Source organism: Scyliorhinus torazame, chromosome 11 (genome assembly GCF_047496885.1).
Source record: "Scyliorhinus torazame isolate Kashiwa2021f chromosome 11, sScyTor2.1, whole genome shotgun sequence".
In the NCBI taxonomy this organism is placed as follows: Eukaryota; Metazoa; Chordata; class Chondrichthyes; order Carcharhiniformes; family Scyliorhinidae; genus Scyliorhinus; species Scyliorhinus torazame.
The window spans coordinates 37330064-37353188 of NC_092717.1; the positions used below are offsets into that span (position 1 = coordinate 37330064).

Here is a 23125-nt window from a genome sequence, read left to right on the forward strand (position 1 = left end):
GAACCCAATTCTTTTTTTTCCAATTAAGGGGCAATTTAACGTGGCCAATCCACCTATCCTGCACATCTTTGTGTTGTGGGGGTGAGGCCCACGCAGACACGGGGCGAATGTGCAAACTCCACACGGACAGTGACCCAGGGCCGGGATCAAACCCGGGTCCTCGGCGGCGTGAGGCAGCAGAGCTAACCACTGCGGCAAGATATTGGTATATTATTATCACCCAGAGGGATTAAGACAGTTAAAAAGCAAAGAAAGTTTTATTCATCAAAGGACCATCTTTATTTTACGAAAACTGCCACATGAAACGCAACTAAGGAACAAATGGCTAAACAAGGTGGACAAGCATCAGCCCATAGTGAAGCTCATTGGACGTCTTTAAGGTTTCTTAAAACTGTTTTTTTCACTTACTTTCTATCTTCCTCTCACTGTTTTTTTTTAAACGAAAGGATAAAAAAAATAAACAAACCATCTACTCAGCTCTGGGGCGAAATTCTCCCCCAACGGCGGGATGCCCGCCGACTGGCGCCAAAGCCGGCGCAAATCAGACGGGCATCGCGCCGGCAAAAAGGTGCGGAAGTCTCCGCATCTTTGGCGGCCTAGCCCCAACATTGAGGGGCTAGGCCGACGCCGGAGGGATTTCCGCCCCGCCAGCTGGCGGAAATGGCGTTTGTTGCCCCGCCAGCTGGCGCGGAAATGCGGCGCATGCGCGGGAGCGTCAGCGGCCGCTGTCAGTTTCCCCGCGCATGCGCGGGAGCGTCAGCGGCCGCCGAAAGTTTCCCGCGCATGCGCAGTGGGGAGAGTCTCTTCCGCCTCCGCCATGGTGGAGGCCGTAGCGGAGGCGGAAGGGAAAGAGTGCCCCCACGGCACAGGCCCGCCCGCGGATCGGTGGGCCCCGATCGCGGGCCAGGCCACCGTGGGGGCACCCCCCGGGGTCAGATCGCCCCGCGCCCCCCCCCAGGACCCCGGAGCCCGCCCACGCTGCCTGGTCCCGCCGGTAAATACCAGGTTTGATTTACGTCGGCGGGACAGGCAGTTTCTGGGCGGGACTTCGGCCCATCCGGGCCGGAGAATCCAGCGGGGGGTCCCGCCAACCGGCGCGGCTGGATTCCCGCCCCCGCCCAATCTCCGGGAGCGGAGACTTCGGCGGGGGCGGGGGCGGGATTCACGGCGGCCAACGGCCATTCTCCGACCCGGCGGGGGGTCGGAGAATGACGCCCCTGATATTTATCGTATTTTCTTTCCCGCCTTGTTTTTGTTTTAATGCTTCACATCTCCCTTCTATTCCCATTTCTATTTCATAGCCTGTGGGATTATTGCTTTTTCCTGCATTTCATTTTATTCTTCCATTTGCTTGTTTCTCCGGATAACAGCAGGAAAACCAATAATAGTTGAAGTATATTGAATAAATAATATCACATGGGTCTGTTATGAAATGGATTTATTCCAAAACCTTGAAATGGCAGCACTGGGTCAGATGCATGCAAGTGTCACTGTGTCAGAAAAAAGATTACTTCATATGTGAGATGCAAAATGAAAATTACTATCAAAATCAGAGAAAATGACATTTCACTGCTCAATTTACAGATGATAAAAGCAATGCCTTGAATAAAATGTCCTTAAGCGTGGAATGAAAATTATGATCCTGTGTGTTGTTTGACAGAAGGCATTGCTAAGAAAGTCCAAGTGATTCACGTATTACCTATCTTATGTCAGGTGCAGCTTTTTAAGATACACCTGTTTACTTAAACAACACCTGAGACATTGTTTTTTACAACATAATTGTCCTTTAATTTGTTAAATGCCTTGATGGTACTTCAAGCATGGTTCCATTTTTGAACCAGCTCAGAAGCTCTGTCTGCTGAAGTGCACCCACTCAGCAACTAAAGACTTGAACTTCACCATCAACAGAGGTGCTTCATTAATGCCGGCCTTTGTGAGCTAAACTGGTGACAGAACTTCAACACTGCTGCCTTTAAGGCTAAGGTTAGCTCGCCCTATCGATTTTAATGAGCCCTGCTGATCCTCTCCAGCTTCATATGTCTGCCTGAACACAACAAAGTGTTACTACCGTACGCTTAAAGCATGAGGAATATGTCTGCATCTTCTGGAATATTTTAGCAGCACACAATGGATCTTAAGTGTGCCTGATGCAAGTATTAAAATGTCTGCAGATACATGTGTAAAGCAAATGATCAAACATTCTCAGAAAGCATCAATAGAGTATTTCCTACACTTGTTCCATTCCAATTCCCTTCCCGCAACTAGTGATGCATTTCGGCAGACTGCCTGTTTCCACAGTTAGGACAGCACCGTAGCACAGAGGGTAGCAGTGTTGCTTCACAGTGCCAGGGTCCCAGGTTCGATTCCCGACTTGGGTCACTTTCTGTGTGGAGTCTGCACGTTCTCCCCGGGTTTCCTCCAGTGCTCCGGTTTACTCCCACAAGTCCCGAAAGACGTAATGTGGACATTCTGAATTCTCCCTCAGTGTACCCGAACAAGCGCCGGAATGTGGCGACTCGGGGCTTTTCGCAGTAACTTCATTGCAGTGTTAATGTAAGCCTACTTGTGACAATAAAGATTATTATTCGTAGTAGTAATTACCGGAACATGTCGCCAGGAACTTATAGATTGAGGGGCGCCACTACACATCAACTGTGGCTGACCAGGAGTCTCCAACCTGTTTGACCGCGTTATCACCGCACCTTCCTTGGCCCTCAAGTCCTGGGATGGACTTGAACGCACAGCTTCTGACTCAGAGGCAGGGATGCTATGCACTTCCGCACAGACATCCTCCCTATCAGGCTGGCTTATTGCACACTCATTGAAGCAAACCTGTTGCCTTCTTTGAAACTACTCGGCAGCATCTTTCATCTGCTTAATTTTAACCTCTTGTCAGCCTTGAGAGTCAGAAATCTGTATTTACACTTTGTGAGAGGACTAAGATCTCACTCTGTATATTGTTGTAAAATAGATATAGATATCCTCATGGATATTTCTAAAATTTTAGAAACTGGACAAATATGTTTTCAAATGGCTGACTCTATGTCTGTCTGTGACCCCCTGAACAAAGGATCTATCTGGCAGTTGTGAAGGAACATACACCTCATTATCTCATGAAAATACACTAATATTTTGGGCTACACAGGCCACTTTCAAAGACAGATACACAAAGTTCACCTGCATTTCATAACCCGGATTAGCCGATCGATGTTGAATAGCCTGCTAGGACAAAGGGCCTTGCCACCTTCCTTTCAATTCTTATTGGTTGAAATATTTAACTATCTCAAGGACATTGACAAGGGATATATGCCCTTGGTCAAAGAGACTGTGAAAGGTGGGAGTCATGTGACATGAACCTCCAACTTGTGTCGTCAGTAATATTGTCTTGCTGTACTGCTAATTCAGTCTGCTATTTTACTATCTAACAGTCAGCAATACAGAAAAGGAACTCTGCCCAGATTGAAGAGCTTTCCACACCTACATTGGTTTCGCTGGAGCTTCTGAACCATCGCTTAAAAAACTGATTCATTTTCAAGTATCAAGGTATATTCAGACACAATTATGATGATATGCATAACGTAATTCTGTACATAATATTATACATGACCTCCGACCACCAAGTGACAGTGTAAATCTACCACATGACTGTGTCTGGGGAGTCGGGAGTAAGTCGTGTTGGTGGATTGACGTATTTTGCAGTAGTTCCAGAATAGTTAGTAAGTGTTAATAGTTTGTTATTTATTTATTCTAGTTATCTTTACAACGCAGTTGTTTCATAATAAAATATTTAAACTATTTGTTCTGTAGTGCATCATTCATATCGGCCAGTCTGCAGAACATGACAACAATGTTGAATAGTTTAATTCTTGAAGGGTAAATACCTAGTTTCGGAAAAAGTGGGATCTTGTGATAATAATAATAATAATACACTTTATTGTCACAAGTTGGCTTACATTCAAATGAAGTTACTGTGAAAAGCCCTTAGTCGCCACATTCTGGCACCTGTTCGGATACACAATGGGAGAATTCAGAATGTCCAAATTACCTAACAGCACGTCTTTCGGGATTTGTGGGAGGAAACCGGAGCACTGGGAGGAAACCCACGCAGGCATGGGGAGAATGCAGACTCCACACAGACAGTAACCCAAGCCTGGAATCGAACCTGGGACCCTGGAGCTGTGAAGCAACTGTGCTACCCACTGTGTTACCATGCTGCCCCGATGGTAGACATGTACTTTTAATGGCGCAGATCTTAAACTGCTGTCAATTATTAACCACCTCGAGATAGCATGTAATATAGTACTCTCATGACTCTGTATTCAGAATAAAACAACACTTACTAGGTCTACTCAGCCTCCCAGTTAAAACTGTATGCATATAGTCTGATTTTCAACTAAAGAATTCTTTATTCATATGTTTGAAAGCAACACTTACAGGCCCCAACTTATAAAGGAGATTTAGCAGTTTGGATGGTGGGGGAAAAACCAATGGCATTCCAGTGTCCCACCACATATGGAAAATGTTTGTTTTGTAAAGGGCAATGAAAGGAGTCCACACCAAGTTGTTGAGAAAAACAAAGATTTGTATATTTCACACGTTATCTATTATGTAAAGCTCCTGTCGTTCCCGACTGGGTCTTCTCTAGTTGGTGCCTGATTGGCCAACTCATAGAATCATAGAATCCCTACATTGCAGAAGGAACCATCAAGTCTGCCCCGACGCTTCGAAAGACCACCATACCTAGGCACATCCCCCACCCCATTCTTGCAACTCCACCAGAAGGGACCATTTAGCATGGCCAATCCACCTAATCTGCCCATTTTTGGACAGTGAGAGGAAACCGGAGCACCCGGAGAAAACACATGCAAACACGGAGACAATGTGCAAACTCCACACAGTCACTGGAGGTCGGAATAAAACCCAGGTCCCTGCACTGTGAGGCAGCTGTGGTAACCACTGTGTCACCATACCGCCCCCTGCCAACTCTATTTATAAAAAGGCACATAAACTTGTTAAGGGTCCCCCATCCCCTTACCAGGGAGCTTGTGTTCCAAAAGCTCCACGGTGTAGGAGATCATCCCTACCCCTTACGACCCGTTCGGGAAATAACAGTATGCGTGTGAAAGCTGGGTATGTCATCATAATGATACCTCTGAAAGAGAAAGAACGATTGCATTCCATCTTTCAGGGTGTCCTTGAGATTTATGAAGTACTTTTTTGTTGAAGTGTTGGCACTGTTGCATGTGGAAGTGAATTTGCGCACAGCAAGAGCTCATAAACAGCAATGTGATAATGATTAGATGTTCTGTTTCAGCGATCTTTGGGGAGAGAGATGTATCGTTCAAAATATTGCTGCTCTGTTCCAAAATGCACCATGGGAGGTTTTAATGCTACCTGAAATGTTCAACTCAGTCTGCGCTTATCTGTCAGATAGAGTTGAACCTTGACCTTTTGATTTAGAGACAAGGGGCGGGATTCTCCCCTACCTGGCAGGGCGAGGGGTCCCAGCGTGATGGAGTTGCGGGAACCACTCCGGCGTCGGGCCGCCCCAAAGGTGCGGAAGTCTCCGCACCTTGAGGGGCCAAGCCCTCACCTTGAGGGGCTAGGCCCGCGCCGGAGCGGTTTCTGCTCCACCGGCTGGCGGGATTGGCCTTTGGCGCCACGCCAGCCGGGGCCGAAAGGTCTTCGCCAGGCGACGTGGGTCCACGCATGCGCGGGAGCATCAGCTGCTGACGTCATCCCTGCGCATGCGCAGGGGAGGGGGTCTCTTCCGCCTCTGCCATAGTGAAAACTATGGCGAAGGTGGAAGAAAAAGAGTGCCCCCACGACACAGGCCCGCCCGCGGATCGGTGGGCCCCGATCGCAAGCCAGGCCACCGTGGGGGGCACCCCCCGGGGCCAGATCGCACCGCGTCCACCCCCCAGGATCCCGGAGCCCGCCGGCGCCATCTAGTCCCGCTGTTCAAAAGGTGGCGAGACAGGCATTCCAGCAGCGGGACTTCGGCCCATCGCGGGCCGAAGAATCGGCGGGGGTGGGCCCGCCGGCCGGCGCGGCGTGATTCCCGCCCCCGCCATCCGGCGTGGCGCGATTCCCGTTCACGCCGAATCTCTGGTGGCGGAGACCTCGGGACACGGCGTGAGAATCGCCGGGGGCTGGCATGAATCCCGCTGATCCGCGGGCGGGCCTGTGCCGTGGGGACACTCTTTTTCTTCCGCCTTCGCCATGGTCTTCACTATGGCAGAGGCAGAAGAGACCCCTCCCCTGCGCATGCGCGGGGATGACGTCAGCAGCCGCTGATGCTCCTGCGCATGCACGGACCCACGTCGCCCGGTGAAGACCTTTCGGCCCCGGCTGGCATGGCGCCAAAGTCCTTTCCCGCCAGCCGGTGGAACGGAAACAGATCCGGCGCGGGCCTGGCCCCTCAAGGTGAGGGCTTGGCCCCTAAAGGTGCGGAGACTTCATTACACCGGGACCCCCCGCCCCACTGGGTAGGGGAGAATCCCGCCCCTGATTACCAACTGAACCATTGCTTACACCTGACAACATAAAAGTCTCATTCCCTGTTGCCACTCACTGGTTGGCTTGAACGCGAATACTAGCTACGTAGGCTACTTCCCAGCACCTGTGGCTCTGGACTTCTTTACAAATTAACATTTTCATGAAAGCAAGGACTGAAATGGTAAAAAGAATGAACTCCAAGTTAGCAGAGCTTGGGTGATCCACGACCTCTGTTTCATCTCTCTGCCACATTACAGATCCAGAGAAACTCTGCTGCCTTTTGCTGTGTTCCACCTTATCCTGAGAAGAATGTCAGAGGTTGCACTTGGTGATGTGCCTGCCATAGCTGGAAGTATGTGGAGGCAGAGAGGTAGATGTAAGGCTGGCGGCACGTTTAGGTATATGAGGATGCACTGGAATATTTGGATGTTATACATGAGTCCTGAGTGCCAGGAACTGGTGCGGGCTCAGTGCTGGGGATCTGTTGCATTAAGCAGTGTTACAGGTGGGTAGAACATGGGTAGTTGATGTGATATGATGATGCTTGCATTAACTTTTATACTCTTGTTAAGTAATTGAAAGAACAAAGGAACAAAGAAAAGTACAGCACAGGAACAGGCCCTTCGGCCCTCCAAGCCTGTGCCAACCATGCTGCCCATCCAAACTAAAATCTTCTACACTTCCTGGGTCCGTATCCCTCTATTCCCATCCTATTCATGCATTTGTCAAGATGCCCCTTATCGTCCCTGCTTCCAGCACCTCCTCCGGCAGCGAGTTCTAGGCACCCACTACCCTCTGTGTAAAAAACTTGCCTTGTACATCTCCTCTAAACCTTGCCCCTCGCACCTTAAACCTATGTCCCCTAGTAACCCTTGCCCCCTCTACTCTGGGAAAAAGCCTCTGACTATCCACTCTGTCTATGCCCATAATTTTGTAGGCCTCTATCAGGTCGCCCCTCAACCTCCGTCGTTCCAATGAGAACCGAGTTTATTTAACCGCTCCTCATAGCTAATGCCCTCCACACCAGGCAACATCCTGTAAATGTCTTCTGCACCCTCTCTAAAGCCTCCACATCCTTCTGGTAGTGTGGCGACCCGAATTGAACACTATACTCCAGGTGTGGCCTAACTAACGTTCGATACAGCTGCAACATGACTTGCCAATTCTTATACTCAATGCCCTGGCCAATAAAGGCAAGCATGCCGTATGCCTTCTTGACTACCTACTCCACCTGTGTTGCCCCTTTCAGTGACCTGTGGACCTGTACACCTAGATCTCTCTGACTGTCAATACTCTTGAGGGTTCTACCATTCACTGTAGATGCCTGGTATGGAGGGAAGATCTTATGAGGAAAGGCTGAGGGACTTGAGGCTGTTTTCGTTAGAGGGAAGAAGGTTGAGAGGTGGCTTAATTGAGGCATACAAGATGATCAGAGGATTGGATAGAGTGGACAGTGAGAGCCTTTTTCCTCGGATGGTGCTGTCTAGCATGAGGGGACATAGCTTTAAATTGAGGGGAGATAGATATAGAACAGATGTCAGAGGTAGGTTCTTTACTCAGAGAGTAGTAAGGGCGTGGAATGCCCTGCCTGCAACAGTAGTGGATTGGCCAACACTAAGGGCATTCAAATGGTCATTGGATAGACATATGGATGATGAGGGAATAGTGTAGATGGGCTTTAGAGTGGTTTCACAGGTCGGCGCAACGTTGAGGGCCGAAGGGCTTGTACTGCGCTGTAATGTTCTATGTTCTATGTTCTATCTTGGGCGGGATTCTGCCGTAATCGGTGGGGCGGGCAACTCTGGTGGGACGGAGCGGCGTGAACCACTCCAGTGTCGGGCCGCACCTTCAGGAGCTAGGCGGGAAAGGGGCTTGGCGCCATGCCAACTGGCACCGAAGGGCCCGCTGGCCGGCGCGAGTTGCCGCATGCGTGGGAGCGTCAGTGTGTGCTGACATCATCCCCGCGCATGCGCAGAGGGCTTTGTTTCCGCACCGGCAATGGCGGACTGCTACAGCCGCCAGTGTGGAACAATAGAGTGCCCCCACGGCACAGGCCCGCCCGCGGATTGGTGGGCCCCGATCGTGGGCCAGGCCACCATGGGGGCACCACCGACGCCAGGTCCCGCCGGTAAGGACCTACTCCAATTTACGCCGGCGGGACTGGCAAAAAATGGGCAGGACTTTGGCCCATCGCGGGCCGGAGAATTTGGGCAGCAGCGGGGTCCATTGAGTCGCGCCATTCTCCGAGGCAGGCGGCGCGATTCATGCCGGGCCTATTTTTGGAGGTAGGCGGGGGCGGGATTCACGCTGACCCCCGGCAATTCTCCGACCGGCAGGGGATCGGAGAATCCCGCCTCTTATTTGGACTGCAGCGGAACTTGGAGTGAAGAGGAAAATCAAGCTGCCATGGTCCACGTACGTAGCAATGACATAGCTGGAACAAGAATAAAGGTTCTGCTGAGAGAATGTGATCAGCTGGGGGAAAAGTAATAATCTCTGGATTACTACCTGAGCAAGGAGCGAATTGGCACAGGTTCAATAATCCAGAACCAGGGGTCACAGTCTGAGGATTCAGGGTAAACCATTTTGGACAGAGATAAGGAGACATTTCTTCACACAAAGAGTGGTGAGCCTGTGGAATTCATTGCCACAGGAAGTAGTTGATGTTAAAACTTTGAATATATTCAAGAGGCGGCTGGATATAGCACTTGGGGAAAATGGGATCAAAGGCTCTGGGGAGAAAGCAGGATTAGACTATTGAGTTGGATGATCAGCCATGATCGTGATGAATCGCGGAGCAGGCTCGAAGGGCCAAAAGGCCTCCTCCTGCTCCTATCATCTGTGTATTAAACACCTAAATGCGTGGCTAAAAGGTTGGTGCGGAGGAAATGGGTTCCAATTCATGGGACATTGGCACCAGTACTGAGGAAGGAGCGAGCTGTTCTGATGGGACGACCTTCACCCAAATCGTGCTGGGACCAGGGTTCTGGCAAATCGCATAAATAGGGTTGTAGATAGAGCTTTAAACTAAATAAGGGGGGAGGGTTCAGTTGCATGGAAAATTAAAAATCAAAGTTAAAGGAGAAGGTAGGAATGTAGGTTAGTGATGAGGCAGATAATTGCCAGAAAATAAAAGGAAGAGACAGAAAGTGTGAATGTTATTTTGCACCAAGGGCACATACAAGAGTAGGGAAATTTGACAGTAGAACAATCAAACTTAAAGCATGAATGCATGAAGTTTTGGAAAAAAATTAATGAGTTAACAACGCAAACAGAGACAAAAGGGATTGATTTGGTGGTGATTACTGAGACATGGTTACAAGGAGACCAGGTTTGGGAGTTGAATATCTAAGTGTACTCAGTGTTTTGGAAGGATAGCAGAAAGGAAAAGGAGGTGATGTAGCTTTGCTAGTAAAGGATGGGATCAGTGCTGTAGTGAGAAATGATAGGCACTGGAGATCAAGACATGGAATCAGTCTGGATAGAAATAAGAAATAGTCAAAGAAGGAAGTCCCTAGTGGGAATAAGCTATAGGTCCCCAAACAGTAGTTCCACAGTGGGGCACAGTATAAAGCAGGAAATACCAGGAACTTGGAAGAAATATATGACAATAATCATGAGTGATTTTAAATGTATTTAGACTGGATTAATCAAATTACCAAGGGTAGGCCCGAGGAGGGGTTCATTGAATGAACGAGAGATTGTTTCTTGGACCAATATGTTCTGGAACCAACCAGGGAGTAATGAGGAGGGAATAACGAATGACCTCATAGTTAAGGATCTTCGAGGGAAGAGCGAACATAGTATCATAGAATTTCAAGTTCAGTTAGAAGGTGAGAACTTGGCGTCCAACACTGGTGATCCAAGGGCAGCATGGTGGCGCAGTGCTGCCTCACGGCGCCGAGAACCCGGTTTCGCTCCCTGCTGTTAGTGTGGAATTTGCACATTCTCCCCTGTTTGCATGGGTATGACTCCCACATTCCAAATATATGCAGGGCAGGTGAATTGGCCACGCTAAATTGCCCCTTAAACGGAAAAAGAAAAGCATTAGCGATCTGGAATTTAACTTTGCAGACATGCAGACAAATTTGATCCTAGTGGACATGGCTGGAAGACAAAAAGGGAGGACAGTTGATGAGCAGTGACATTTGTTTCGGGAGATATTTAATTCCTTTCAACTAAAATATTTTCCAGAGAGGAAGACTGTATGAGTGGAGAAAACATCCATGGCTAAGCAAGGAAGTTAAAGATAACATAAAGACACAAAGTAAAGCATACCATATTACAAAGGCCGGTGGCAGGCTGGAAAATTGGGAAACTTTTAAAGATCAACGAAGGGTTACCAATAAAGTTATAAAAAGAGCAAGGGTAAATTATGAAAGAAAATTAACACAACATATAAAAAAGGATGGCAAAAGCTTATTTAAATATATAAGGGATATTATGGGACAGCACGGTCGCGCAAGTGGATAGCACCCTGGCTTCACAGCACCAGGGTCCCAGGTTCGAATCTCCGTTGGGTCACTGTCTGTGCGGAGTTCTCCCCGTGTCTGCGTGGGTTTCTTCCGGGTGCTCCGGTTTCCTCCCACAGTCCAAAGACGTGCAGGTTAGGTGGATTGGCCGTGATAAATTGCCCTTAGTGACCAATAAGGATAGGAGGGGTTATTGGGTTATGGGGATAGGGTGAAAGTGAGGGCTTAAGCGGGTCGGTGCAGACTCGATGGACCAAATGGCCTCCTTCTGCACTGTATGTTCTATGTATATAAGAGAGTAGCTAAAGTGAATGTTGGAGTATCAAATCGGGGAGTTAATAGTGGGGAACACAGGCATGGTAGAGATGCTAAATCTCTATTTTACCTCAGTTTTCACAGTGGAGGTCACAAGTACCATCCCAATAGTAATTGGTAATGTAGAGGTAATGAAAGGGAGGAACTTGGAACAATCATCATCAATATTGAAAAAGTACTGAACAAACGATTGGGATTAAAGGCAGACAAGTCCCAAGGGCTTGATGGCCCACACCTTAGGATCTTAAAAGAAGTGGCAGCAGAGAGAGTGGATCCATTGGTTATAATATTCCAAAATTTCCTAGATACGGGATAGGTTCCAGTGGATTTGAAAAATGCTAATGTAACACCCTTATTCAAAAAGGGAGGAAGGTGGAAAGTAGGAAACTATAGACCAGTTAGTTAAACATTTGTCATTGGAAATTATTGGAATCGATTATTAAGGAAGTAGTAACAGTACATTTGGAACGTCAAAGGCAATCCATCAGTCAGCATGGTTTAATTTGCTAGAGTTCTTCAAAGATGTAATGAATCAAGTGGATAATGAAGATCCTGTAGATGTAGCATGGATTTCCAGAAGGCATTTGATAGGATGTCACACAAAATGTTAATACACAAGATAAGATCACACGGTGTTCGAGGTCATTTATTAGCTTGGATAGAAAGGCTAACCGACAAAAGGGAGAGAGTTGAGATAAATGGGTCTTTTTCTGGTTGGCGAGATGCAACTGGTGGGGTGCCACAGGGTTCAGTCCTCGGGTCCCAACTATTTACAATATATATTGATGATTTGGATGCAGGAATAGCCGAACAGGTGGGACAGTAAGTTGCAATGCGTAAATATAAATTTACAAATGATTATAGATACGTCAGGTGGGTGGGCCAAAGTTTGGTAGATGGAGTTTAACGTGCATAAATGTGAGGTTATCGATTTTGGTTAGAAAGGTGGAAAGGCAACTTATCTAAATGGAGAGCAACTTCAGAGTGCTTCAGAGCAGAGGGATCTGAGTGTTCTTGTGCATGAATCGCAAAAAACTAATATGCAGGTAAAGCAGGTAATAAGGAAGGCAAATGGAATTTTGGCCTTTTTAGCTAAAGGAATGGAATATAAAAGAAGGGAAGTGTTGCTTCAACTGTACAAGCCATTGGTGATGCCACACCTGCAATACTGTGTATAGTTTTGGACCCCTTATTTGAGGAAGGATGTAGAAGTTTAGAAGACTGAGTGGAGATCTAGTTGAGGTACATAAGATGATAAAAGACATTGACAAAGTAGACATAGAAAAGATGCTTCTTCTTATTGGGTAATCTAGAATGAGATCTTAATTTTAGGATAAGGGGGAGCAGATTTGAAACTGAGATGAGGAGAAATTACTTCTCTCAAAGTAGCGTGAATCAGAGTGCGGTGGATGATGGGACATTAACTAAATTTAAGGAAGAGATAGACAGGGTTTTAATTGATAATGGGTTGAAGGGTTAGGGAGAATGGGCAGGAAAGTGTAGTTGAGGCCAAGATGAGATCAGCCATGATTATATTGAATGGCGGAGCGGGATCAAGGGGATGAATTGCCTACTCCTGCTCCTAGTTCTTATGTTTCTTATGTTCAGACATCCTTAAGAGACATATCCTGTAGCCAACACCATTACAAGAATCACATAAATATCAGCCGCTTCTTATAATTCAATGCAACTGCCCTTTAAGAGGGACAGACTGCCTTCAAGAACAGAATCTGGCTGCACCACATCAAATTCACTCACGCTGCTTGGCTTCCTGTTGAGCACCGAGGCAACCAGTACCATGGAAAAGGTGGTCCTGCGCAACAGTCAGATAAATGAGGTGGCGGCACCAATTTTGTGTGTTACCTACCTCTGTTGGAACTGGCATGGGAAGATTGTGAATCATAACTCTCGCACCCAAGAAATGGTACAAACCAATTTTTAGCCTTATAACTTTGAGGAGTGATCTCGAAGGCAGATAGGGAGAAAACATTTCTTCTGGTGCAGGAAATCCGGAACCATCTACATGAAAAGTTTACCTTAATTCAAAGGTGAAGACAGAGATTGACAGGATTTCTGTGAGGTGAGGATATATTTTTATACATTTTTTAATTCAAATTTTTACATATTTTCCACAAATTTTCTTATTCCAGAAATAAGAAAAAACAAAGAACACATAAATAAACATCTTATAGCTATGCCACCTATTCCCCCAATAGCTTTACAAGCCCCCCATTAAACGATAATAGTAAACACAAACTACCACCCCCACCCCCCCGGGTTGCTGCTGCTGTCCACCTCCTAACGCTCCGCTAGAAAGTCTAGGAACGGTTGCCACCGCCTGAAGAACCCTTGCACAGATCGTCTTAAGCCAAATTTTACCCTCTCCAATTTAATGAACCCTGCCATGTCACTGATCCAGGCTTCCACGCTTGGGGTCCTCGCATCCTTCCACTGAAGAAGAATCCTCCGCCGGGCTACCAGGGATGCAAAGGCCAGAATACTGGCCTCTTTCGCCTCCTGCACTCCGGGCTCATCCGATACCCCAAATAGTGCGAGCCCCCAACTCGGCTGAACCCGGGTGTTTACCACCTGAGACACAGTCCTTGCAACGCCTCTCCAGAACCGATCCAGCGCTGGGCACGCCCAGAGCATGTGGGCATGATTTGCTGGGCTCCCTGAACACCTCACACACCTGTCCTCTACTCCAACAAAACAACATAGCCTTTCCCCAGTCTTGTGCGCCCTGTGCAGAACCTTAAATTGTATCAGGCTAAGGCTGGCGCAAGAGGAGGAAGAATTTACCCTACCCAGGGCGTCCGCCCACGTACCCTCGTCTATCTCCTCCCCCAGCTCCTCCTCCCATTTACCTTTCAGCTCCTCCACCGAGGCCTCCTTCTCCTCCTGCATCTCCTGGTAGATCGCCGAGACCTTGCCTTCTCCAACCCCCGAGAGCACCCTATCCTGGATCCTGAGGGCTAGAAGCAGTGGGAATTCCCTCACCTGCCGTCTTACAAATGCCCTTACCTGCATGTACCTGAAGGCATTTCCAGGGGGAGCCAGAATTTTTCCTCCAACGCCCCAAGGCTCGCAAACGTCCCATCTATAAACAGGTCTCCCATCCTTCTAATACCTGCCCTGTGCCAGTTAGGAACCCATAATCCATTCTCCCCAGGACAAACCGATGGTTCTCTTGGATCAGGAACCACACCAAAGCCTCCGCCTCCCCCCTGTGGCGTCTCCACTGCCCCCAGATTTTGAGGGTCGCCGCCACCACTGGACTCGTGGTGTACCTTGTGGGCGGGAGCGGCAGCGGTGCCGTCACCAGCGCCCTCAGGTTCGTGCCCACACTGGACGCCATCGCCAGCCTCTTCCACGCCGCCCTCTCCCCCTCAATTACCCACTTGCGTATCATCGCCACATTGGCAGCCCAGTAGTACCCACACTAGCCCTGCTCTGTCCCTGCTCCGTTCCAGAAACACCCCTCTCACCCTCGGGGTCTTTTTCGCCCATACAAACCCCATGATGCTCCTGCTGATCTGCTTAAAAAAGGCCTTAGGGATCAGGATGGGGAGGCACTGGAATATAAAAAGGAAATTCGGGAGCACCGTCATCTTCACCGACTGCACCCTACCCGCCAGGGAGAGGGGCAGCATATCCCACCTTTTAAACTCCTTCTCCATCTGCTCCACCAGCCTCGTCAAGTTGAGCTTGTGTAGGGCCCCTCAGCTCCTGGCCACTTGGATCCCGAGGTACCGAAAACTCCTTTCCGCCCTCTTCAGTGGAAGCTGGTCTATCCTCCTTCCCTGGTCCCCTGGGTGTATCACGAAGAGCTCACTCTTGCCCATGTTGAGCTTATACCCGGAAAAGGCTCCAAACTCACTGAGGATCCGCATCACCTCCGGCATCCCCCCCACCGGGTCCGCCACATACAGTAACAGGTCGTTGGCATATAGTGATACCCGGTGTTCCTCCCCCCCCCCCCCCCCCCCCCCCGCACCAGCCCCCTCCAGTTCCTGGATTCCCTCAAAGCCATCGCCAAAGGCTCAATTGCCAACGCAAATAGCAGGGAGGGTGGGGGCACCCCTGCCTCGTCCCCCAGTACAGCCGAAAGTATTCCAATCTCCTCCGATTTGTGGCCACACTCGCCACCGGGCTTCGTACAGTAACCTAACCCAACTAACGAACCCCTCCCCGAACCCAAACCTCCTCAACACTTCCCACAGGTACCCCCACTCCACCCTATTGAACGCCTTCTCCGCATCCATAGCCGCCACTATCTCCGCTTCCCACTCCACTGCAGGCATCATGATTACATTTAGGAGCCTCCACACATTGGTGTTTAGCTGCCTTCCCTTCACGAAACCCGTCTGGTCCTCGTGGATCACCCCCGGGACACAGTCCTCAATCTGGTAGCCAACAGCTTCGCATCCACGTTGAGGAGCGAGATTGACCTATACGACCCACACTGTAAAGGGTCCTTGTCCCGCTTCCAGATCAGCGATATCAGCGCCCTGGACATCGTCGGGGGTAGGAACCCCCCCCTCCCTCGCCTCATTGAAAGTCCTCACTAGTAGTGGGCCCAACAGGTCCATATAATTCCTGTAAAATTCCACCAGGAATCTATCTGGCCCCAGTGACTTCCCCACCTGCATACACCCCAGCCCCTTAGTCAGCTCCTCCAGCCCTACCGGTGCCCCAAGCCCCGCCACCTGCCCCTCCTCTACCCTAGGGAACCTCAGCCGGTCCAGAAAACGACGCATCCCCACCTCCTCCGTCAGGGGCTCAGACCTATACAGCCCCCCATAGAAGTCTCCAAATACCCCATTTATTCCCACCGCACTCCGCACTGTGTTCCCCCCCTTATCCCTAACTCCCCCAATCTCCCTCGCTGCCTCCCGCTTCCGAAGCTGTTGTGCCAGCATCCGGCTAGCCTTCGCCCCGTACTCATACACCGCCCCTTGCGCCTTCCTCCACTGCACCTCCGCCTTCTTGGTAGTCAACAGGTTGAACTCGGCCTGGAGGCTTCGTCGCTCCTGGAGTAGTCCCTCCTTGGGGACCTCTGCATACCTCCTATCTACCCTTAAAATCTCCCCCACCAACCTCTCCCTCTCTCTCCTCTCCTTCCCTTGCTTGTGGGCCCTAGTGGAGATTAGCTCTCCCCTAATCACTGCCTTCAGCGCCTCCAAGACCACCCCTACCTGCACCTCCCCATTATCATTAACCTCTAGGTATCTTTCAATGCACCCCCGAATCCACCCGCTCACCTCCTCATCCACCAGCAAACCCACCTCCAGGCATCACAGCGGGCGCTGGTCCCTCTCCTCCCCTAGCTCGAGCTCCACCCAGTGCGGGGCATGGTCTGAGATGGCTTTGGCCGAATACTCCGTGTCCTCCACCCTTGGGATCAGCGCCCTGCTCAAAACGAAGAAGTCTATCCGGGAGTAGGCTTTATGGACGTGGGAAAAGAAAGAGAATTCCCTGGTCCCCGGCCTAACAAAACTCCATGGGTCCACTCCCCCCATCTGGTCCATAAACCCCCTCAACACCTTGGCTGCCGCCGGCCTCTTACCCGTCCTGGACCTAGAGCGGTCCAATGCTTGATCCAATACTGTATTAAAGTCCCCCCCCCATTATTAAGCTCCCTGCCTCCAGGTCCGGAATCCGGCCCAACATGCGCCGCATAAATCCGGCACCGTCCCAATTCGGGTCATACACATTCACCAAGACCACCTGCACCCCCTGCAGGTTACTACTCACCATCACGTCCCTACCTCCATTGTCTGCCATGATGCTCAGCGCCTCAAACGACACCCGCTTCCCCACCAAAATCGACACCCCTCGATTCTTTGTGTCCAGCCCCGAATGTTAAACCAGCCCTACCCACCCCTTTCTGAGCCTAACCTGGTGTGCCACCCTCAAATGCATCTCCTGGAGCATGACCATATAGCCACATCTGCCTTCAGTCACTTCAGGTGCGCGCACACACGGGCCTTCTTGACCAGCCCGTTCAGGCCTCTCACATTCCAAGATATCAGCCGGATCAGGGGGCTGTCCCTCCCGGATCGCCGCCCGTTGGGCCTTCTGGTAAATAGAGTTGAGCCATTAAACAGCCTTGACCTGATTGACTAAAGGAACAGTCACAAGGGGCTGAATTGTTTCAACCTGTCCCTATATTCCTCAATAAAATGTAACAGCTTATTTGATTTTGTTTAAAAAAAATAAGAACCAGGGGTCTTTAAGCAATAATTTAACTATTTATTTCAATTTTCAATAAAAAGCCCAAAGCAATGCAGTAACAAAAGTTTTGACATTTTAACATACGTATTTAACAATGATAGTTGGCAGCTTGAGAACGGAATACCTCATGTATACTTGGAATAAAACTGCAAAATAAGTTCAGTGAAACAGCACGGGCGAAATTCTCCTACCCGCCCCGCCACATTTCTGCCCCGACCGGCCGGCGGGAGTCTCCGTAACACCGGCCGGTCAATGGGGTTTCCCATTGTGGGGCAGCCCCACGCTGTCGGGAAACCCCCGGGCGCCGGCAAAACGGAGACTCCCGCCGGCGGAGAATGACGCCCCACATTCTTGATTTCATATTGCAGTTTTCGAATTTCAAAATAATGGAACTTCCTTTTCCAATTAAATGACAGCATCTCCTCAATAAATACTTAAATATGCATATGTTCGGACAGTTTATGATAAAGCTCAGAGGAGACAACTGAAATAATTACACACTTCTTTATGGGGGGGTGGGGGGTGGAGAACAACAATATCAAATAAGTTTTCACTGGAGCTACTCTGTCCTAACATGACTGTGAGGAGGATTGTTCGGACGGACATAGCAAATATTTTTCTCTGAAAATACAGTTTGGTTTTGAAAATGACAAAAATTGCACTTTTGACAGTAGAAACTTGCTGTACCTGATAAAAAAATAATCACAGCAAAAAGAAGCGAAATATAATCACTCCGGGCTTCGATCACATGCGGTTAGGGTGTGATGGATCAAACCTTCTCTTGGGCTGAGATGCCGACGGGTCACATTGTTGTAGTTGTTCCACTGCAAAGGAAGTAATGTTTTCCAAACCTGAAGCTTTTAATCAGTACACACTCGTCTGCCAGTTATCCATGCCTTTCCGTCTACACATATGGGCTCAGGCACTTAGAATTTGTCTTATTTTCTCTGCATCTATCAGGTGCTGCAGAGTGAGATTGGTAATGATGCTAACGGGAAGGACTTTGAATATTGTAATGAGCCTGAGAATGTGGCAGTCATGTTAGTTGGCCGGCCTGGAGGATGCAGTGAGAGGTGGTCATATTTTTAACAGTGGTGGAGGAAGTAAGGTCCTGTCGGCCTTTCTTGATGAATTTCGCAATTGTCGCTGTCATCACTGTCATTCTCTTCCAACCTCAGGGGTATCCCTCTGAAGAAGAGAATAAGAACATCATTAGCATCATGCGACCAGCCGATGGTGAAGTACTCCACCAAGAATGCAGCAGCTGAAAAGATTGAAGTATGAATGAAATGGAAGAAAAAAATAATAATTTGCTGTTGAATGATATGCTCGCAAAATATTGTTCTGCAATCACCTCAAATATTGGTGGACCACTGAGAAATGATGCTACTGAAGCAGGTTCTACAGGAGGGATTGACGCTGTCTACTGAACAACAGATGTAGAGTGAATTGCTGTCCCTGGACATGATACGAGAAAACAAAATCATCTGTTAGGCAATCCTCCCCTCAACTCTCTCCTTCAGTTTTCACAGGAATCTTCGCTGATCCTCATTCTGGTCCAATTATCATAGATTCATAGAATTTACAGTGCAGAAGGAGGCCATTCGACCCATCGAGTCTGCACCGGCTCTTGGAAGGAGCACCCTACCCAAGGTCAACACCTCCACCCTATCCCCATAACCCAGTAACCCCACCCAACATTAAGGGCAATTTTGGACACTAAGGGCAATTTATCATGGCCAATCCACCTAACCTGCACATCTTTGGACTGTGGGAGGAAACCGGAGCACCCGGAGGAAACCCACGCACACACGGGGAGGATGTGCAGACTCCGCACAGACATTATCTGTCTGCATTTGTTTTCACTCAAGCTTTCAAAAGCTGCAGGCTGTTAACATTAGATAGTTTGAGATTATTGATGACAACAGGGATGGGAAACTAGTTGTCAACCTCACAGGCAGACTGAACAAGTGCAGTGTCATGAGCCCCAGATTCGCTGTTGAAGGAGCTAGAAATGTGGAAAAATGGTCGAAGGCCTTCTTGTCAGTTTGGGTATCTCGTTCTAACGACCTCATCTGGCATCAAGAACCGTGAAGAGGCCAAGCGAAAACATACGGGAGGAAAAATCTTAGGATTATTTTTCCAAAGGACACCATGGTGGCGCACTGCTGCCACACGACGCCAAGGACCCTGGTTCGATCCTGGCCCTGGATCACTGTCCGTGTGGAGTTTGCACACTCTCCCCGTGCTTGCGTGGGTCTCACCCTAACAAAATTGACCCTTAATTGGAAAAACAATTAGGCACTCTAAATTTTAAAAAAGGATTATTCTTCCAAAATGTGAAACCAGTATATAATAAAACATTGAAATGAAAAAAACAGAAGCTTGGCTATCACATAATCACGACTTTTTGAAATTATTTTATCTTCTTTCTTCCTTGCTTTTCAGGCTTGAAGATATCCCATACTACTCACCCAGGGTGTCCACCTATATTTTATCAATATTAGTGGATTACTGAGCGGTCCATTTTGCACATGGAGTAGGATTTAGCATTTCAGCATTCCTGCTGGAACTATCACAGTTTAGTTTCATTCTGTCTGTTTACAGCATGTAACGATCGAAAAATTATGGAAACAGAAGGAAAGTTCCTAATATCTTGGAACTTCAAATGCAGAAATTGAATTAGTCCCGGTATGAAAAATTGTGAGTGCCGAAAGGACAGATGGCCATTTTCTCAAAATTTTCAAAATGCCATGATGCATGGCTACTTTTTCAATTACATTTTTCAAAGCAAAATGTGCATGGAAACCAGAATTTAGTGACAAGATCTTCTTTACTGCCTGTGCATAGTTATATCATTGTTAAAATCCTGGCTAATGAACACTTCAAAAACTGACAGGAAAGTTTAACACCATTGCTTTGTTTGATATATGTCGCGAGTCAGCAAACCACCTATTTTCAGACTGGAGAATTTTAAAATATTCTTTCATGGGATGCGGGCATCACTAGCAAGGCCAGCATTTGCTGCTTGTCCCTAACTTCCCTTGAGCTGAATGGATTGCTATGCCATTTGGAGAGGGTGGTTACGATCGACCATATTGCTGAAGGTCTGGAGTCATATGTAGGCCAGACAGGTATGGCAAATTTCCTTCGCTAAAGTGGTATGAGTGAACCAGGTCATTTTTTACAACATAAATGATAGTTGTCATGGTCATTGTTATAAACCGCAGGGGACTTACGGGGTAGAGATGATCCATGTTACCACTATGCCACCATCTGTGACACTAGATTTCTGGAGGAAAGGAAGGAGATGTCAGGCACATCCATAGATTCTAGACCTGGTTAAGCTGAAGAAGCTTTAGGGAAGGCTGATACTGAAGCTCGGGCTTCAATTCTCCAAGGGTTGAAGGCAGGAGGCCATGGAAATGATGTGCATAAGCTTGGTAGTGGGTGCTTCATTTAACTGATCAAGGAGATACACAGTTGGTTGCCTTGTTAATTCAGAATGTCCAAATTACCTAACAACATGTCTTTCGGGACTTGTGGGAGGAAACCGGAGCACCCGGAGGAAACCCACGCAGACACGGGGAGAACGTGCAGACTCCGCACAGACAGTGATCCAGCCGGGAATCGAACCTGGGACCCTGGTGCTGTGAAGCCACAATACCAGCCACTGTACTACCGTGCTGCCCTAGTTCTGCAATAGTTAATACCTGAAGGAATATAACTCCACACTTTTAGGATTAATTTTCAATGCCAGAGTGGCTGATTGGCAGTAATGAACAATTATTTTGCTATTAATCCCTACAGTGCAGGAGGAGGCCATTCAGCCCATCGAGTATCCATCGACCCCCTGAAAGAGCATCCCAACCCAGGCCTAATCCCCCATCCTATCCCTGTAACCCCACCTAAGGGGAAACTTAGCATATCCAATCCACCTAACTTGTACATCTTTGGACTGTGGGAGGAGACCAGAGCACTCAGAGGAAACCCACACAGACACAGGAAAAATGTGCAAACTCTACACAGACAGTCGCTTGAGGTTGGAATGAGAACCCGGGTCCCTGGCGCTGTGAGGCAGCAGTGCTAACCACTTTGCCACTGTGCCGCCCGAAAATGGCAGCTACAAATGGCATAACTTTAAATTTCTTTGACAAACTTAGTTTGTATTTGCCTCTCAAACATGGCAGCTTCATGCCATGCAATTCATGTCAGGAGTGAGGCAAGCAACTGCGTGCCTGTCTCTCGCCTGATGTTGCTGTGTCTTTTACACACAAATAACAGCTGGTGCCTTTGGCCTCACCGTTATTTTGACAGCAAAATCTGGCCCTGAATTTTCATTTCAGAAAGATGTTCAGATGTCATGAGATTTAACGGACCTCACAAAATATCTTGCTGAGAAGTTGGTTATGGTTCTCAGAATCAAAATATTAATCTTAGAACACACTTGATGATTTTGGGAATTATTATCTGCCTTTGGATAAACCGAAGCAATCAGTAATAATGATCGAACTGCTGTTAAAGATTGATGATGAGAATTACAATGCATCTGTGCTCTATTCGCTCAAACTGAACAGTTGGAAGCTGATATTAAAGCCATTGGTTATGAATAGCTTGAGTTAAGCACGTAAGATTAATTGTGCCTTCTCAGATGGGTCTAACAGTATTGTCTGGCAAGATTTAATCAAAGTGAATTCCACAAATCTACTTTAGTCACTGAGTCATATATAATCATCTTTGATGCAACATGTACTGTAATTTCACGACATGGTTACAGGTCGAAACCAAAGCACACTGAAATTGCTTATACATCTGGAAAATAAAATATTCCAATGTTTAGTCATGAGCTTGAGATTAATATATCAGTTATGGTGCACAGGATGAAAGATCAATCAGTGGTGCGTTGATTTAATGAGCCAGCCAATCCATCAGGTTAGGAGCTATGAAGAGAGGTTGGATAAACTCGGTTTGTTCTCACTGGAATGATGGATGTTGAGGGGTGACCTGATAGAAGTCTACAAAAATATGAGGGGTATGGAGTGGATAGTCAGAAGCCTTTTCCCAGGGTGGAAGAGTCAATTACTAGGGGACATAAGTTTAAGGCGCGATGGGCAAATTTCATAGAGATATCTGAGAGAAGTTTTTTATAGAGAGAGTAGTGGGCGGCTGGAACTCGCTGCCGGAGAAAGTGGTGAAAGCAGGTACGATAGTGATGTATAAGGGGTTCCTTGACAATTCCATGAATAGGATGGGAACAGAGGGCCCCAGAAGTGTAAAAGGATTTAGGTTAGTTGGGAAGCATAGTTGGCACAGGCTTTGAGGGCTGAAGGGCCTGTTCCGATGCTGTACCTTTCTTTGTTCTTTGTTCTTTGTTCTTTGAAGTGACGCTTTAGCATGTGGCAACTTTTTAATTTAATGACCCAGTGAGTAGAGACTAGGATAGAGATCACAGCTGTATTAAATATACACGCAAAGTCTTGTTCCCGGTAGTTTAGACAGAGATATTGGTCAGAACATTGAATATAGGAGTTGGGACGTCTTGTTGAAGTTGTACAAGACATTGGTACGGCCACACTTGGAATACTGTGTGCAATTCTGGTCAC

At 48.0% G+C, this 23125-nt stretch overlaps 1 protein-coding gene across 4 annotated transcripts in view; it reads right to left on the reverse strand.

The window, feature by feature from the left end:
* Nucleotides 1-17568: 17568 nt before the first annotated feature.
* Nucleotides 17569-23125, reverse strand: part of neto1l (neuropilin (NRP) and tolloid (TLL)-like 1, like) — a 414770-nt gene continuing 409213 nt past the window's right edge. For all 4 annotated transcript variants that reach the window (XM_072467143.1, XM_072467140.1, XM_072467142.1 and 1 more), the window contains one exon: nt 17569-18710. In XM_072467143.1, coding sequence (XP_072323244.1) covers nt 18608-18710 — 103 coding nt within the window. In that variant the 3' untranslated portion in view covers nt 17569-18607. The remainder of the gene's footprint in view (nt 18711-23125) is intronic.